The 19,305-nt window shown below is 32.5% G+C and overlaps 1 protein-coding gene across 4 annotated transcripts in view; it reads left to right on the plus strand.

Moving 5' to 3' along the window:
- LOC118182841 (alpha-tocopherol transfer protein-like) overlaps positions 1-9,482 on the plus strand; it is a 120,119-nt gene extending 110,637 nt beyond the window's left edge. For 2 of the 4 annotated variants that reach the window (XM_085811142.1, XM_085811148.1), the window contains 4 exons: positions 113-355; positions 474-670; positions 3,479-3,589; positions 9,022-9,482. In XM_085811142.1, the coding sequence (XP_085667268.1) occupies positions 113-355; positions 474-670; positions 3,479-3,589; positions 9,022-9,252 (782 nt within the window). In that variant the 3' untranslated portion in view covers positions 9,253-9,482. The remainder of the gene's footprint in view (positions 1-112; positions 356-473; positions 671-3,478; positions 3,590-9,021) is intronic. The other 2 variants (XM_085811135.1, XM_085811129.1) reach the window with 1 other exon arrangement.
- Positions 9,483-19,305: the final 9,823 nt, after the last annotated feature.

A 19,305-nucleotide genomic window follows, 5' to 3' on the forward strand; every position in this document is an offset into this window, starting at 1 on the left:
TATTCATTTTCTGCCAGTTTAATTGTAATGACAAATCCATTGCTAAATTACACTGCACTGTAATTGAGGATGAAATGCACATAAGTAAAACTGAATATTCCTTTTTGTATAGATGAACCAGATTTTTACCCATGCTTGGATGATAAATTCTTGTTAATGTTCCTTCGGTGCAAAAAGCACGATGTCCAGAGAGCTTTCAAGTCACTGAAGCGTTATTACTGTTTCAAAGAGAAGTATTCTGGAGTTTTTACAGATTTATTGCCTACAGAACTTCGAAACATCATGAAAACAAACTGCTACGTAGACATGCCTCGTAGAGATCATCATGGCAGAAATGTGGTCATTTGGCGTCTGAGTAAGAAATTCTACCTAACAATTAATTACATTAGTTATTCTGCTAGATAAGAATTGTTTGAATAGTTTTGTCATTTTGGAGGTTAAATTTCTGAGGAAAATATTTTTCACATTTACAGGTCAGTGCCTAAGGACAAAGATCCCTATAGAAAAATTATTCGCTGCATGTTTGACTGTGGGTATACTGGCCAATCGAATAGAAGCAACTTCGGTGTGCGGAATTGTGCTAATCTTCGATTTCAAAGATTTCTCTTTGCAGGAAATTTTCAAATTCGCCTCACCAAAATTTGTAATGTTCTTCTTTAACTGCATTCAGGTAAGTGAGAAATAGACTTAAGGACTAAAATGGTAAATATTAGCTAATATGTACTTTCAAAGTAATGGCACAAAAGCGGAGTTAGAATATTCTTTGGTTCTTTGTTTCAATGGCTATTTGTGTTAATCGAATCGTTTCTTGACTACATGCGTGGATACTTACGTATTAGAGCAATAACCTTAGTAGAAGACGTTAGATGTTTAGAATATGAACAATATTTTGCTCGAGCAACATTGCCATTTCTACGTGTTTTCTGTTTGTTGATTCGAAGTTCCAACAGTTTTTATAGATAAATCGTGATATTTATTTTATGCATTAAACTCAGTTTTAAAATATGCACTTATGCAGTTTGTCAGCAATCAAAGAAACTTTAAATTTCTTCAGAAATATAATACTTTTTAGCAAAATCTCTAAAGAGAAGAATTGTTTTGAATCGGTTAAAGAAATTGCCATGAAATTTCCATCCGATAATAAATAAATAAACAAATAAAGACAACCTTGTAAGTATTTTTTTATTCATTTTTTGGCTTAAATATCTATTTAGAATGCACAATATATATTCAATAATATAAAAAATATAATCTATATATATTGAATAGATTTTCGCAACTGAATTGAATGACATATGTTACTATTGTTTTTAATGTTTTTGCAAGGTCATAAAATAATTTAACCTCAATATTAGAGATTTAGTAGGTTAATTAGATAATAATTGTCAATGACATAGCATAAGCGGAATCATTTTAAGAACATTTAGCTCCTGGGCGGAGCTTTTGGAGTTGCTGAATAGATGAGCGATGTCTCCGTACCTGAGAAAGTCAAACAATACAGAAACAAGGACGTTTGGGAAGATTTATAATATAAAGATACCTTTATGTAAAATTACTTTTACTTTTCGTTTTTCAGTTTTATTTAGCATTGATCGACTTAAGCGAAAAATTTAGATTAACATACACATGACTCAATGCCAATCCATTCGGTTGGTCTAAAAGCAAATGCATAATTCGCTACAACTAGTACACTTATATCCATCTTAAAGTCATATAGCTTCATTCTACCTAATTTAATTGGAAGAAATGAAAAAAAAAATTACATTTATGCGTTATTGTTACTAACAATTTAAAATACTAACAATTAAAATTTTAATAAATACCTTACATTTTATTTAATATTTATATTGCTAACAGAGATTCTACCGTGATTTGAAATGAATTGCTTAAATATGTTCCACGAAATCTTAGATATAGTTTTCACATATTCTAATTTTAATCAAAGTATATATATACTCTTCATAGCCTCCATTTACTGTGGTTACTAGGATATGCACATATCGTAGTAATTGCTAAGTCTGGTGGGAGTATCACGATATGGAGCATGTTCTGCTAGCATGGAAGTGGTTCCCTGGTGTTCCTCGAGAGTAAACAAACAGTCATGAGATACCTGGATATACTGGTAGATAAAGTGCACCCTGCAATGTTGCATTTTTACCCTGATGGCGACGGATACTTTATGGATGATAATGTAACTATCCATCGTGTCAGAAGTGTTTGGAATTGGTTCACTGAACATCAGTTTGACTTTCAACACCTTCCCTCTCAACCACATAGCCCGGATTTTAACCCCATAGAAAAATGAAGGTGGAAAGACGCATCCGACAGCCCTCTCCTCCTTCATCTAATTTACACGATCTAAAAAGTTGCATAGCAATGCATGGTATTCTCTAGACGTAAATGCACACCAGAAGCATGTAGACTCGATGCCCAAATGAATTAGAGCAGTTATCTGTGCAAGAGGTGGTCCAATAAAATATTGATCTTGGTTTGCTCCGGGCGCCACCTGCGAGATTCATCTGCGGGCTCATTCGAACCCCGCCTCTTTATTGAACTCTTCGTTTCATACTACTGTTACTCTTACTGTAGCAACAATGGAAGCTTCCTTCAGGGTTAACTTCAGGGTCCTACTTCTTCATCAGCCCTTGTCGAAATATTCTTTATCGTTAATATGGGGGTAATGTATGGGATATGACCAAGTGGAGGATAATGCAGTATAACATTTCGCCAGCAAGTCATGATGAAATTTGAATGCGTGGAAATGCAGCTGGGGAGTTGATAGTTCTATGGGACATTAATAAAAATTTGAATAATCTAGTCCTCAGGCGAGCACTGCACAGAAAGAAGTGAGAGACAGAGATAGGCACACTAGTACTAACTGCATAATCATATACGTATAACATGTATTATTTTGATGTTAATCTGTTGTTGTGTATGGGTTTTTTACCAGTTTTGCGAAACAAAAGCTTGAGCTACATTTCTTCTAAATGTTTTGTTTTTAAGACCAGTAGCGTAATTTTAACACGCATGTCTCTTTCTGATAATTTATTAAATACGGAAAATAATCTTATCATGATCAGTGTAATTATATTTTTCTATACTAATCCGAAAGTCAAAGTTTTCCAATGTAATCTAAACGAGATGCCTCCTAAACCTTCTATTTTAAATGAACTTAATTATCAGCTAACGCCAAAATTTTGTACATAAAAATCGAAGAATGTAAAAAATTAATCAGGGAAGAATTTCATTATCAAAGAATGTGTAAAAACGTCGTTTTGTATATGGTAGAAAATTTAAGGTATGTGAAACTATTAACTGCTCATATTCAATGAATACTCAAATAACTTGAGATGAAATGATACATTTGAAACAAAGTGGAGAAATAATCAACTAAAGTTTTCCTTCATGGTAAGATTATTATTGAAAGTTGGTAAAAATACTTGAATCTTACTTCAAGTTTCTTACTTTTTTGTTTTAGGAGTGTTTGCCTTTCCGAATAAGAGAAGTGCACATAGTAAACGAACCAGAACTTTTCAACGTTTTTTACAATATTATAAAATTTGCTATGCCAAAGAAGCTAATGGAAAGAGTGAGTATTTGCTTAAACAGATTACATTTTTATTTTTATGTATAGCTAGCGCTAGTTATAATGAATGTTTCTTACACACTAATGTTTGTGAAAATTGCAACACCATGAAGGAATCATGCAAACTGAACCAAATTTACACGCAATGTAAAGTGAGGTAAAACATGCAAATGATTAGGTTTACAAAGTGATTGCTCATCTGCGGAATGAGAGCCGGCCCCTTGTTCGATGAAGTATATAAAGGACTGTAAAGTTGCGTTGAAATCTATTTATTGTCCTCTGTTTGTGAAGAAATTTTAATCAGTGGTCAGTATGCCTCCTTAACGGTGGAGGGTGCCACACCAACAACTAGCAGATTCCAAACGAGCAATTCCTGAGCAATTGCAGGCCGCAAACAAAGTAATGACACAACAGTGATACGTGTTTGGAAGAAATTGACAAAAGAGAACCAAACAAAGCAAAATCCTGGAGGGGGAAACACGCAATTGCACAACAACACGGGATAACAGGCTCATCCGCATGGCTATGACGGATCGTGCATGGAAGTATCGTACATGGATGATGGAAGAGTACGCACCAAACTTTACAGAGGGGAATATCTGGTCCCACAGTGCTTTATCAAGCGTCATACCACACAAAAGCTGCTGTCGTGGTGTGGGGAACTATTGGTATACTTGTCGATCCTATCTAATGCAGACTGCGGGCAACCTCTATAGTGATGGCTATATAAGGGAAGTTGTGGAGCCAGAAGTCCTCCACATTCTTCGACGCATTCCCAGAGCTGTATTTCAGCAGGATAATGATCGTGCACATGTTTCTCAGACTGCACAAGCCTTCTTTAAGGCAAAAAAGGTTTCGCTTCTTCCATAGTCTGCTTATATCCCTGATATGTCTTCCATTGAGCCTGTCTGGGATTTCATCGGTCGGCTACTCAGTCTTGTAGTAGGTCTCTCAGTCTACTATAAGCCTCTCAGTCTCCACTCAGTCCTGTGTAGGTGATCCGGCACACACTAAAATTGAACTTCAGTATCAAGTCGAAGCCATATGGAATGCCATCCCCCAGGATTACGCTCAGAACCTCCGCCAACCGGTATAGTGGATAACGTCACTGACTGCAGTGCCGAAGGGCCGCGGCTCGAATTCCAGAGAAGGCATGGATGTTTGTAAATGTATAGTGTCGGTGCGATATGACGGCACTCTAAATATAAGGCGAACCAAAAGTCCTGTCTTGTGGTTTGGTGTAAGGGAAGAGAGGTGCAAGACCCTCGGACCCGTTCCTCCCGGGGTGCTGATCATCAAAATTGGGGGGTGGAACTGAGCTAAATTGCACTGTCACTTGTAAGGTGCTCAAGTCTGTTGCCAACGACAGGCACAAGCTTGCGCTCCTTGCCAAGAAGAATTTTGTAGGCTTGGGCTTATGTTACTCTCAGACAAGTGAGCTTAAGTGGCAACAACACATTCAGAACTTGTATGATTCAATCGCAAGAGGTGTACTGGCTGTCATCGCTCAGCGTCACACAAAGTACTGATTGCCGAAGTTCTTTTTTTTTTTTTTTTTTTTTGGTATGTGTGCGTGTCTTGAAAATTTGATCGTTTATTTGTACCACTCTCAATAATATGTGGAATGAATTTCATTCATTTCCGACAAATTCTTCATGGTGTTGCATTTTTCAGAAACATTTGTGTAAGTACCTTCCCATAAATACCTTCATCAAACTTCGCAACTGATTAAGAATATGAAAAATCCACTTCATTACAGGCCCGAGCGGTAAAATCCCTGAACGCTGGTAGTTCGATCCGAGGTCTGAATCCCGCGAACGGGCTGGCTGCATGGGCATTTTCGTGGTTCTCCCCATGCGTAACGTGTTAATACGAGCCAGTTCCCTTAGAAAGTCCTCCACGAAGACATCACTTTGCTCCATGCAGTGCCTTTGGGCGGAACACGTCAATAATAATAATAATTGCAGGGGTTTTCGTTAGGACATCCTTTTTTCTTTAATACAGGGTCACTGCACCAAGAATTAACTGTATATACATATGTTTTCAATATTAATGCTATTCAAAACCTGAACATACTGCCTCTGTGCACTAGTATCAATAATGCACACTCTGCACACGAAAAAGGGACAGTATGGACAGTAAGGACAGGTAAAAAAATATGTATTCGATTTGTGTATAGAATTGTTCTAAAATAGGTATTTTTAAACAAAATCGGATTTTTTTCTGAAATGGTATACCTATTTCTTTCACATTTCAATTCTGTGACTCAAAGTATGCTTACATATGAAATTTTGTAAAATTTGGTGCAAAACATACCGAGAAATTCAAAAATTTATCTTCGCGCACTTTTTTTCAGTTTACGCAGACTAATTCATTTGGCGAAATTCTTAATTTATGGTAACCTATTTTCCTTTCCCTTTCATTGTGCACGTTCGGAAGAAAATGTGCATTGTCCATTCTTTCAAATAATGCTAGCAAAGTGTGTAAAGCACATTTGTTGTTATTATTGCTTAAAACAAAAATGCTCAGTTTCAAAACGCGCCAATATCGGAATTCACGTACGGCTTAGGAAATTTTGAATAAAATGCTGTAACGTTTTGAAAGTGTGCTTATAAATAAATCTGCTTTAAGATAATTGTAAAAATTTTATAAAGTTATAATTCAAAATGTTTTTCAAAAAATGTATAGAAATTATAAAAAAAATTATAAAAAAAAAAATGCAAGTTTTAACACCTAATCAGAAAATAGCAGAGAGTTTTAGCTACATTTGCAACTGTGAAAGAAGGAATCATTTAAATTCAACAAAAGAATTATATATTAATAAATATATACCAAATTCAATTAACACTGAAGAGCTAAATATTTAAAAGCTAATATTTTAAAAACCACTCGTGTAATTTTTACGAAACGTGGGCATAATTTGAGTCTTAAAATAGAAATATTGAAAAATATAGGTATGTTATATAAGAAAATGTTAAGATTTTTGTGTCAGAATACCCATGTTAGAACACTGGGATTTATAAATCCCCAGACCTGAATCCGATAGAGCATCTTTGGAACTAACTTGGGAGACAAGTTGCTGCTTTAAGTTCTCTTCCAAGTTCATTAGATAGGCTTGAACAAGGATTAATCAGTTTCTGGTCGTTGCTTCCCATTTCACTGATCCAAAAACTTAATTCACAGCATGGAACGTCGCTGCCGCCTGATTATTGCAGCTAGACGCGGACACATTCCTTATTAGAACCCATTTTTGTAATATTACCATCCCACTTTTCTCAAAAAACTCTCATATGCTGTTTCTCCAAGACTGAATTTCTCTGTCAAGAGGACAGTTTTTTTGTTGTAATTCATGCTTGTGTTGAACATTAGAAACATTCTATGACGCATTCCTTAAAGAAGTGTTTAGTGAACATGTCCTCTAAATTTCTGGTTTCTATCTCAAATTAGACACAAAATATATGCTGTTCCTTAACTTTTGGAGAGCCGTGTATACGCATAAACAGTAAAGTGTTTTCTGTAAATAAAAGGAATATTATTGAAACTTGTGACGAAATTAACGATACGAATGCGAAGTTCGAAAGGCGAGTATAACACTTGACGATTCTTGTTCGAACGCTATTTTTGTTTCGACGAGTTTGCATCAGTCTAATTTTGATCTTGATTTGGTATACAAAAATACATGACGATATCTTTCGTTTATATTTAATGAAAACACCAAAATATATCACAGTAATACAAAGACATCGCAACGGCGAACCTACAGTTACATAATGTAAACACACAGAAAAATTCTTTCAGCGCAACAACGCCCTCTATACTATGAAAAGTTCTAACAACTGGTAAGTCCTTTGTAATACATAATATAGTAATATTAATGAAAAGAAGGTTGTAATATCAAAGTAAATACCATAAATCAGATTACAATAATAATAGCAAACAAATAACATGCAAAGTTCAAAAAACGAATTTAATTTGAAATGTTTTTAACTCATGGAAAGGAAGATAATATTTCCAACTTATTTTAGTTTTATTAAATTTGCTTAGTCTTTACCTTTGTCATTTTTTCCTACAGTTTTCATTCAGCTTTCTAAAACCAAATTGCCTTTCAGAAATAATATTATTCTTATTTAAAATATATTGCAGTCTATTAACTAAAAGTTTTTCATAAATCTTTTCAAATGTTTTTAGTAGGCAAATTGGACAAAATCCTTCTTTATCTCTTGGAATCAAAATTCATTTTCCAATTTTCCATACATCTGGAAATATCCCCAATTTCAAGCATCTATTGTATAACACTATGGAAAAACACAATCCTCAAACAATTTCTTCAACAATGTGGCCCAATTCCATTCAACTCAGCAGTAGACCTTATCCGTAGACTTTTCATCGCAACCAGAATTTCATAATAAACAAAGACTTTCTCCTCTTCATCCTCCTCCATTATAAATTCTTCTTCATTTATATCCTTATTATAATCCTTGAGCTATAAAGTATCTTCGATAATTTGTTTGTAATTGTTCTCAATAAACGCCGTCGGGACTTCGCTATTTCTCTTAATAATCATTTTCTTTTTCATTTTAGCGTTGGAAACTCTAAAGAATCCATCATAATAATTCACATCTCTCATAAACAGATAATTTTTATACTCTTTCCTCGTACACTTGATAAGTTTTTTATATTAGTATATGGGATTAAAATTTCATGGAGAAAAATTCTTTTGCATACTTTCCGTTTTCTTGTTCAAATAATAATTGCAAAATCTTGGTGTTGACAAATTATTGTTTATCATATTTTAAATCAAGCGCCTTATAGAGTATTTAGATAATATTCGAAACAAAGATTCCGACGAAATCCTCAGTGCCTTCGAATTCAGAACCTTTCGATCGTCAGACGTACTAGACGTAGTAAGGTGGGAGGAAGTACCATACAAGAGCTATGCATCGTATTTCCCAGGATGGCACCGAGTAACATGTCCAAAGTTCTTCATAATCTGTGCATTTAATGGAATCGTATCGATTCATCTTTCGCCAGGAATGTTTAAAGTGTATAGTAATAATTTTGGATAACTCACATCTTGGTTTGAATATATAAATGATAAAGCTGTCTGAAACACTTTTGAAATGTGTATGTGGGCTTTAAGTGTGTTTTCAGGGGTCTTGAAATTTTAGTTAGATGATTTTAGGCTACTAATCACTTATAATATAATTTTCTGTGCAAATTAGTTTAATAATAGCTGTGCTTGGAACAAACAGTTACAACCAATCCGTGCTCGAATGTTTCAAACTTAAACTTTTTGTTACTAAAAATTATGGAAATTTTCTAGAGAATTTTTGTTATTTCTTATTTTTTAAAACCTCTTTGAGGTATTTTTCACAATGAAAAGGTGGAACGATACATACATTAAGATTTAAATCAACGTTTTCTTGTATTTTCAGGTGTTCATGCATGGAAAGAATTTGAAAGACCTTCAGAAATATCTTCCTCCAGAAATCCTTCCAGAAGAATTGGAGGGAACAGCAGGGCCTCTAGACAGTACAGAATTTTACAACAACGCTCTCAGTCAAGAATGTTTCTTTAAAGAAATGGTTAAGTGTGGATTTCGAAGAAAATCTGCAGAAAATCTGCAGGAACGCCTGGAAGATAAATTTTCAAATATCATTATTTAATTAAACAATCAAGAAATTTATAACGCATTGTATAAATAAATTATCATTTTATCGAACGAGATTTAACACAATCTTAATGAATTCCAAATGCAAGTTTAATATCATGTTCTGATGCTTTGAGACTGTCTGTAAGAAAACGTTTCGAATATTTTGCAAGAAATTATTCCCAATGAAGGTAATAGGTATGCATAATTAAAAACTTAGTTACTCCAAAAATGGTCTAAAGTACTGTATTGACCTCAAGTTTTAAGAAGTATTTCATTTGTGTTTTATGAAAAAAGCCATTTTTTTTCCAACATTAAAGGTACAGTTAATTAAGTCAAGGGTTTAGATCCTAAGCCATTTCCAAAATCCCTTCATGTAAGTAGTTATAACAAGACCATAAAGCATACATATATATCTAGTTAAAAACAAAGTTTTAATAACTGCGATAATAATATATCCTGAATTACTAACTATAATAATATATCCTGAATTACTAACTTGACCATTCATGGTTCTCATACAACATAAGTTTTAAGACAGCCTTACTTTTTAAGGTGAATGAACTTTATTCTCTTCCTGTAGCTTATGCTGCACAAAAACAAGAAAGGAATAATTTTGACTATTACTAGTACGAATATGAAAATCTATATTGTGATTTAAACACTACGGGTTTATAAATAATACTAAGATTAGGTGTTATCAAATTTTTTTTTTCAGTTTATGCTTAAAACGGATAACCACAAATATTGCCTCTGGGTGAAGGCACTCTGCCTTGTGAAAGAGATATGGTACGGGAAGCATTAATTAGATGCGAGAAAGATTTATTTATCTGGACTTCATATAAAACTGAGTTTTATTAAACTGCTTTTTAATTTATATTTATATGAAGAAGAGGCTTATTAGAAATAACATTCTAAACAATTCACCTAAATTCTTGGGATCATTTGAAATCGGTGAGCTTTGGTGAAAAATATATATGGAGTCATAGTATTTGAGTTCAGAAATGTGAAATCCAAATAAACACTTTTCAAAATTCTATGTTCCAGACAACTAGTGGTATAATTTCCTTTTCAGTGTTTTAATTAGTTTTACGGGATTTTTCGTAAACTGAAGTTTATTGCAAATAGTCTCCAAGAAAACCATTGGCAACAATTCTGAAAAAATTCCATACTTGTATAAGGTACTGCCCGTGGAAATCGCGGGATGCGCAGCGATAGGGTTAATAAGAACGCTACTGTGTTATATAAGAAGCTTAATTTAGGCTATCGAGCAGAAACTCGGGAAGGAGTTGCACTAGTTTTTGATAAAAACCGCAGTCTGATATCTTCATAAATAATATTTACTAAATATTGATATGTCATATGATTTTGTAGAGTTACTTATGAAAATCTTTTTTCCCCCGTGCAAAGATAGAGTCAAATATTTGACAATGAATATTGCATTGTTTTTAGAAGAAACAATATTGTTTATTGTTTATCTTAAATGTTGCTCTAAAAGTATCGAAATTTTTTAGGAATTTATTACCAATTGCAGTTTTGCAGATTATGCTTCAAGCAGAGGAAAATGAACTCCTGTCCCTGATTTTCTTTGAAGGAAAATTACTTTATGGCGGAACACAAAATTGAAAAAAAAAAGGTTCCTTTTCTTTGTTGCCTGTCTAACATTGTACAAACAATTCTGAAATTTAAATCACATTTACTCAAATATTATTGAACAATATAAAAGTGAATTTCCTCTGAAATATAACAATCGATAATATCTGTTTTGCCATTCAAGGAAAGATAGCGTTTACTAACAATCGTGAAGTTTGTTCTAGAGGTACTTAGAATTTCCTTCTAACCCTGAAAATTCGCATCTATCAGTAATTTGATATTTGAAAGAAAATAGAAAATCTACATATAATTGGTTACTGTGTTAGCTACGTTGTTATTTCCTTAATAATAAATTTAATTCAAAAAATAAATTAGAAAGCTAAAATTACGAAGATATATTCTAACGCAAGGAGATACTGAAGTTTTATGACAATTCAAATAGCATTATTCATGACTTAATTCCTTCACATTTCTGAAAAGCATTAACTTTACGGAAAATATATTACTGAATTTCGAAACAAAGTCACCATGTATCTTATATAAAGGAATTACAGTTATAAAACTTTGATATAAAGTAATTACAGCTGCGATTGAAAAATGTTTTTTTGTTTTTACCTGAATGAATTTTTCTACATATTGCTTCTAACAATGTAGTCTACGTGCAGTATAAGGACTTACGAATTTGTTAAACTGATATTACTGTTTTTTATTTTCCTTTCTGCAAATGTTCCGTAAGGCTATATTAGGAATTTGCAAGGCACAACACGAACGTGAATGTACTTCTAAAAAATGTGTATATGCATTGTACTGCATCTATGTGTATATGCATTGTACTGCACACTGTGCCAAAAAAAAAGGGGGGGGACAGTGCTATATCTCCCGTTCTACTGGGCCGATTGACAAAATTCAAACTGCGTTTTTCATGTCTCGAAAGCGCGATTTAGGATATATATTAGATTTATATATAGTACTATTCTAACATAGGTATTTTGACACAAAATAGGACTTTTCTGAAATAACATATCAGTTTTTTTCCATATTTCGATTCTACGACTCAAATTATGCCAGAATACCAAGTTTTGTAAAAATCGTACGAGTAGTTATTAAAATGTTAGCTCTCAAAATTTTAGCTCCTCAATGTTAATTGAATTTGGTAAATACTTATTAATATCTTTTTTTATTAAACTTTTATTATCTTTCTTTTCACATTTCGAAATTTAGCTTTATTCCAAATAAAATTTACCCATTTTTTGTGTTTTATTTTTTAAATTATATTTTTAAATAAATTTTATAAATTTTTCGAAAAGCATTTTGAATTATAACCTATAAAATTTTTACCATCATCTTAAAGTAGTGTATTTTTAAGCATATCTGCAAAAAATTAGACTTTTTTATTCAAAATTTTCTAAGATATACACGAATTTACATATTTTCGCGTTTTGAAATTTGGCATCTTTTTTTGGGAGGGGCGATATTAACGCCAAATGTGGTTTATAGATTTTTGTTATAGTGAATTGCCACAGCTATTTTTAACCTTAAATTTCAAGTAAAATTTTACGGAGAATTAATTATATGAAATTTTTCCTTTCAAGGATGCGTGATAAATATTTATTAATACTATATGAAAAGCTATTTTTTTAAATTACAGATCATATTATTCACATTTTTAACTATTTTTTTTAAATTTCTCTCTTTCTTCCTTTTTTTAAAAAAAAATAAGAGTAAATTTTTGCCTTCGGCGTTTTATCATCTTCTACTTTACTTCGTCTAAATCGAATTGTCTAAAACTGAGAATTTTCGTTTGATATTTACAGTGTCTCACAAAAGTGATGGGACACTTGTGCTTTACAAAAAGAAACCGTAATAAAATAAATTAAAAAACATGTAACAATTTTTTGTGGGTGTGTTTCATACTTAAATTTAGTAGCAATTATTACATAACATACATTTTCTCAAAATATTAAAACTAAATTTCTCAAAATTATTTAGTAATTTCATAAAAATACAATTGTTTGGAAAGGAGCAAAAAATGGCTCACATAAGTGATGGGACACCATTAGATACTATTACGTACTACAATAAAAATATTTTTTGGGGTTTTTATTTTTACTCAAAAGCAATTGGGAATAATTTATAAAATCGTCTACAGTCTTTCTCTCCAGTTTGTTTTGGAATTTTTGTGTTTTTTAGCTCTGTGCAGCCATGAATGCTAAACGAAAAGAAACTTTGCCTGAAATTCGAAAATTAGTTATTAATTTGCATATTGAACGTGGAAAATCTATTAGAGAAACTGCTGAAACAGTTAACATGAGTCATTCAACAGTTTTCAGTATCATTAAACGATATAAAAAGAATCATATGATTCAGGATAAAAGAAGACCTGGCCGACCATCAAAGCTATTCAAGGGAATAAAGCGAATTGTCGTTCGAAATATTAAAAAAAATCCAAGAATGAGTGTTCCTAAAGTTGCTGCTGATTTACAAGCATTATATGGAGTAATTGTAATCCTGAGACTATTAGAAGAGTAATTCGATCTGCTGGATATCACGATAGAGCAGCCAGGAAAAAATTCTTCGTAAGTGAAAAGAATAGAAACTCAGACTGGCTTTCGCAAAATCCAACATAAATAAGAACTCTGATTACTGGAATGAGATTATATTTGCTGATGAGAGTAAATTTAATATATTTGGTTCTGACGGTAGAATCTTGGTGTAGAGAAAACCCAGGAAAGAATTTCGCAAACAGAACTTGGTGCCAACAGTAAAACATGGTGGAGGAGGAGTTATGGTATGGGGGTGTATGTCGTCCGCTGGAGTTGGTAATCTTGTTTTTATTGACAGTATAATGGATCAGTACAAGTATATTGACATTTTAAATCAAAATTTGAAATCTTCAGCACGAAAATTGATCCTTCATAACGATTTTAAATTCTACCAGGACAATGACCCCAAGCACACTGCTTTGAACGTTAGACTCTGGCTGCTGTATAACTGTCCTGAAATAATAAAAACACCACTGCAATCTCCAGACTTAAATCCCATAGAGAATATTTGGAAAGAATTGGAATCAAGAATTCGCAAACACACCATTTCTTCAAAACAACAATTAAAATCATTGCTTCAAGAAGAATGGGGTAAAATCACTCCAGAAATCACAAAAAATTAGTCAAATCCATCCCAAAGAGATTAAATCACGTTTTAAAAGTAAAAGGAAATCCAACAAAATATTAAAACATTTTAAGAAGTAAAATTTTTGGATAAATATTTGATGGAAAAGTAAGTGTCCCATCACTTATGTGAGCCATTTTTTGCTCCGTTCTAAACAATTGTATTTTTATTAAATTACTATTTTAATATTTTGAGAAAATGTATGTTATATAATAATTGTTACTAAATTTAAGTATGAAACACACCCACAAAAAATGTTTACATGTTTTTTTAATTTATTTTACTACAGTTTCCTTTCGTAAAGCACAAGTGTCCCATCACTTTTGTGAGACACTGTATTTGAATTTTATGAAAATATTTTATGACATTAACTGCATATTTTATTTTTAAACAAATTGTTGCTTATGAAGTGGCTGAAAGAGCGGCTGATACTATCATCCATATTTTTAAAGCACAGTATATTTTTATAGAAATATAAGATTTAGAATAATCATTTTTATAAAAGTCAAATTATGATATAAACATACAACCCTCTAGAGACTGAATTAATGGAAGCTCAATGGTTATGTAGAAATGATCTGCAGCTACTTAATGGCTCGATAAGTCAGCAGATTTTGTAGACAAGTAAGAATAATTATATAAACGACACCCAACATTCTGGATTCAATTAACAACGAGGATACGATATTTATTAAATGAATTTAAGAAGTTTTAAAACATAAAAATGAACTCATTTTTTATCCTAAAATGTATTTTTGTGCGTCGCGTATTTTCATTATATCCTTAAAATTCTAATTTAGAGTGTAATTGTCAAAAACTGAATCCTAATCATCAGTAATATAATAAGTAATTATTACGGTTATTAATAAATCCGTCTTATAAAGTAATTGCAAAAAAAACTTTCTGTCTGAATGCAAATATTTTTTTTGCAAATATTTTTAATTTTACATTAATCAAGATAGCACACGATATTATTTATTTAGCACACGATATTATTTATCAATTCTTACCGTCAGCTCTAGTAGAAGTTACAAATCAATTATATTTAATTAAGGATTGCCCATCTAAGTTTAGAAACAGCGTATCGTAACAGCAATTCAATTATTGGCGCCGTATCTTTCATGTTACTCCTACTACTCGGCAAGCTACATGATTTTTAATGAGTATTCGGGTTTTGCTAGTAACATCACTTGGAAATCGCGCTTAAACTAGGTTAGTTGGTTATTTGAACATAGAAAGAACATGGGAGCTATTTGATTAAGATGCTTTCATAGAAAACCTTAGTAAAGAGAACCTAGAAAACTACGAAAACCAACCATGCAAAAGGGCTGGGTTAGACTTCGCAACAAACAATTAGTATTTAACAATCTTCAAATGCTAGGCAACTGGTGAGGCTCCAATTAAATCTCCAATTTAATATTTTTTTGTAAATACTAAAAATATTGTTGTATTCTTAGACACAAAAAGCAGAATTTAAGTTTTGTTAACTCGTTAGTAAACTACCAAGCCGAAGTACAAATGAATATTCAATTTCTTTTGCAATAATTGTATTCACTTAATATTCTTGGAATATGAGCTAAAGAAGGAACGTTCTCGGAAGATTAAAGAAGTGTTTAAATCCAGTGATATTAGGTTTGTCTTACAAGCTCAGGATCAAAACGATTCTGCAGTTGCCCGAGTAGTTGACTTGTAAATGGCTGTAAATTAAGCAGATGACTTTTAATCTTACGTTTTCAGTCAGAAAACGTATTCCAAATGTCTGGAAATCGTTTTCTTCCAGATCGCTAATTTGTAATTTTTGAAGCCCGAATTCGGCCCTAAAACACGAAGATACTGATTCAATTTTAATCAATTTGGGCCAAAGAAATACCTCATGTTATCTATCTAGTTCATTACATTTTAATACTGCATTCGATTGCATAGCAGTCATTCCACACCGTTTGGTGTTGAATGACAGTTTTATAACTGAACCATTTTTCTCTGAAGAGCAGTCGAGAGCTGGACCACTGTGATTGCAGCTCACTTAGAGTCAATGTTAAAATGTTTCGCGATACATGAACTGCAGTAACGGGGCATTTTAGATACTACGATTTTTATGCAGGGCTGCGCCCCACCTCACGTGTGTCGCACAGTTACTTAGGCAACATTTCACGAATGAACGTTTTATAGGCCGACACTTCCCCTCTTCCCACCAGACCTCAACCTCTGTGACTTTTGGGTATGGGGTTATCTCAAAAGCACTGTTTATGGTGATAATCTAAAGAATTTGGCAAAAATGAAAAATGTGATACACTGACGTGTCCGTAACATTCCTCCTGATACGCTAAGAGCTGCTGTTGAGAATGCAGTAACAGGATTTAACTTGCTTTCGGAAAATGCTGGACGCTACATTGAACATGCTTTGTAACACGTTTCGGAAACTATTAAACACATTTTAAGCAGATGTTTTCATGTCTTATTTCATTTAACAATATTGCATACAGCGCCATTTTTCCTCTGGTGGTGAGTTTTTAAACTCCTTTTTTTTTTTTTTTTTCTTTTTTTTTCCCGCGGAAAATAAATTCCCATAACCTTCTTTACACGATTCCCAAATTTGATAACATTTCGTCCGGTTGTTTTCTTTTTATGACCATTTCAAAGTGGAACTTTAATTATAACCACCATGTAAATTAAATTTTCAAAGTTTGACAGTTTGGTTCAAGTCACGTTTGGTCCAAGTTTTTAAAAATATATATATAAATATAATTTTTATATTAATCCTCTTAGAAAGAATGTTTTAAGAAGATAATTTTTCTCTCGCGTTTTAGATTGTATAAAAAAAACATGATCTTTAATATGATTTAGATTGTTTCAGCCGATATAAGAATCGGGTCACTCGGTGGTACAGGATAAACCTTGTGGACTGTTTTATTACTTTGCCATTTAGCAAAAATCTTTTAATTAAAATATTTATCCTTTGGACTACGCTTTAAACTTTATTTATAGTTAAAATGACTAGAAAATGAAAAGCTGTCTTCAGCTGAAACGCAATTCATGTAATTGATATTTTAAAAAATTGATAAGAATGCAAAATTTATGGAAGTCTAGCAATCGAAATATCTTAATTTTATTGTGTGAGCACTGAAAATAACTGTAGAAGGACAGAAGAAAATTAGGGAGATAAGGAAGCAAACTAGGTTATTTGAAGGAAATTTGGCTGTCAGACATACCAAGGTGTTTCAGAAAGCTGGACTCATTTGAATATACTTTCAGGATACTTCAAAGAATTTAGGTGTTCAGAGAGAAAACACTAGGACGTGTACACCAGTAAATTCCATCAACTGAGCTTGTGTTAACAGAAAAGACAAAAACGATATCATTGCAGATTAAAGTGAAGAGTCACTGGTTTTAGACTATATGGTTGTATAAATTTAAATGATGTTATAGAACATCATATCGTATGAAAAAAGGAGAATCCCATGATTTTCTCAGTCGAATTATTTGAAGAATCAGGAATTTATCCAATGATGTATGTGGATATCACCTAAAGATGTTTTTTTTTTCCTCCTGATGATACAGCAGCCGAGCGGTAAAGTCGCTGAACACTGGTAGTTCGGTCCGAGGTTCGAATCCCCACGAACGGGCTGGCTGCATGAGCGTTTTCGTGGTTTTCCCATGTTTAACGTGTATGCGAGCCAGTTTCCCTTAGAAAGTCCTCCACGAAGGCATCCCTTCCCTTAGGCAGATAGCCCTAGTATGTTTTGTCATAATTAAATAATCCAAAAACCTCTTAATGAAACAAGTCTTTCCTTTCATCTCATACCTTCAAAATGCTTAGTCTCTAAAGACTAATAAAGGCTCTGACCAAATACTGATGAAATGGATTGAATTGGATTATTAAGTTACGGCAAAGCAGGGCTATCTGCCTAAAAGGAAGGATGCCTTCGTGACGAACTTTCTAAGGGTTGGTTTGGATTGGTTTATTAGATTACGGCAAAGCATTCGAGGGCTATCTGCCTTAAGGGAGGGATGCCTTCGTGGAGGACTTTTTAAGGGAAACTGTCTCGTATACACGTTAGACAGGGGGAAAACCACGAAAACGCCCATGCAACCAGCCCGTTTATCGAGATTTGAACTCTGGAGTGAACTACCAGTGTTCAGCGACTTTACCGCTCGGCCGTTTGTGAGCCTTTATGAAATGGAAGGCGATAACTTTATTTAAAATGATTGTCAGAAATACCAAGATATTTCGAAAGGTTGGATGCTTTTTAATATACTTGCAGAATGCCTAAAGAAAAAGAGCAAGAATAAAGTAGAATGCCTGAAGAAAAAGAGAAGAACAAATTTAGTATTAATATTTTTTTTTAAATTTAAAACCTTTTTCTTATGATATTTGATTCTTGCGATTTCAAAAATAAAATATTCGGCTAAAATATGAATAACATTTTAAGAAACCAAATGTAAGATAAAATTGTGTAAAGCAATGGGCACAATGATAAAACTGTTTTAAGCAGTGTATGCAAGTCATCCTAAGTTAAAATGTCGGTTATACATCTCTCTTATTTATATATGTCTTTTCTGAACGGAACATTGAAAGGCGTGTTAACTGTGCTTTACTGTATTTTCTCTTTTAATATATGCAGTTTTCAAACGCATCGTAGTCTGGGTTACAAAGTATTCTTCCGAAAGAAACGCAATTCAAATAAATAAAATCAAATTCTGGAAAATTTATATTAATAAATATGTTTAAAATGCTGAGTTCGAAGAAATAAATAGAAAATTTTAAAACAATTATCTGAAGAGACAATGCAACACAAACAATTAAAGTATAAAAATTTAAAAATTACCTAAAATAATAACTATGACCAAAAATATATATATAATGAAAACTATTGGAAAAAAATAAATAAATAAACGCAGTTCGATTATTTACGCAGTTCGAAGAGGTAAATAAAAATTTTTAAAACAGTTATTCGAAAAAACCACGCAACTTAAACAATTAAAATGAAATTCGAAAAAGAAAAAAATACTATAATAACAGTTATAAAATAAAACTATAATATAAAGAATATTATTTGGAAAAAAGGAACGATGGTGACTTTTTTCCTGTCATGGGAAAGGAAACTAGGTTGCCATATATTAAGAAGTTCGCCAAGTGAACTATTCTTGGCGCAAACTGAAAAAAAAGTGCCAACATAAATTTGTGAATTTCTCCGTAAATTTGGCTCTAAATTTTACAAAATTTCATACTTAGGCGTAATTTGAGTTGTAGAATCGAAATATGTAAAAACATTGGTATGTTATTTCAGAAAAGTCCGATTTTGTGTCA

This window comes from Stegodyphus dumicola, chromosome 1, assembly GCF_044657685.1.
Source record: "Stegodyphus dumicola isolate Sdum_Otavi_A_Nest chromosome 1, ASM4465768v1".
Lineage (NCBI taxonomy): Eukaryota > Metazoa > Arthropoda > Arachnida > Araneae > Eresidae > Stegodyphus > Stegodyphus dumicola.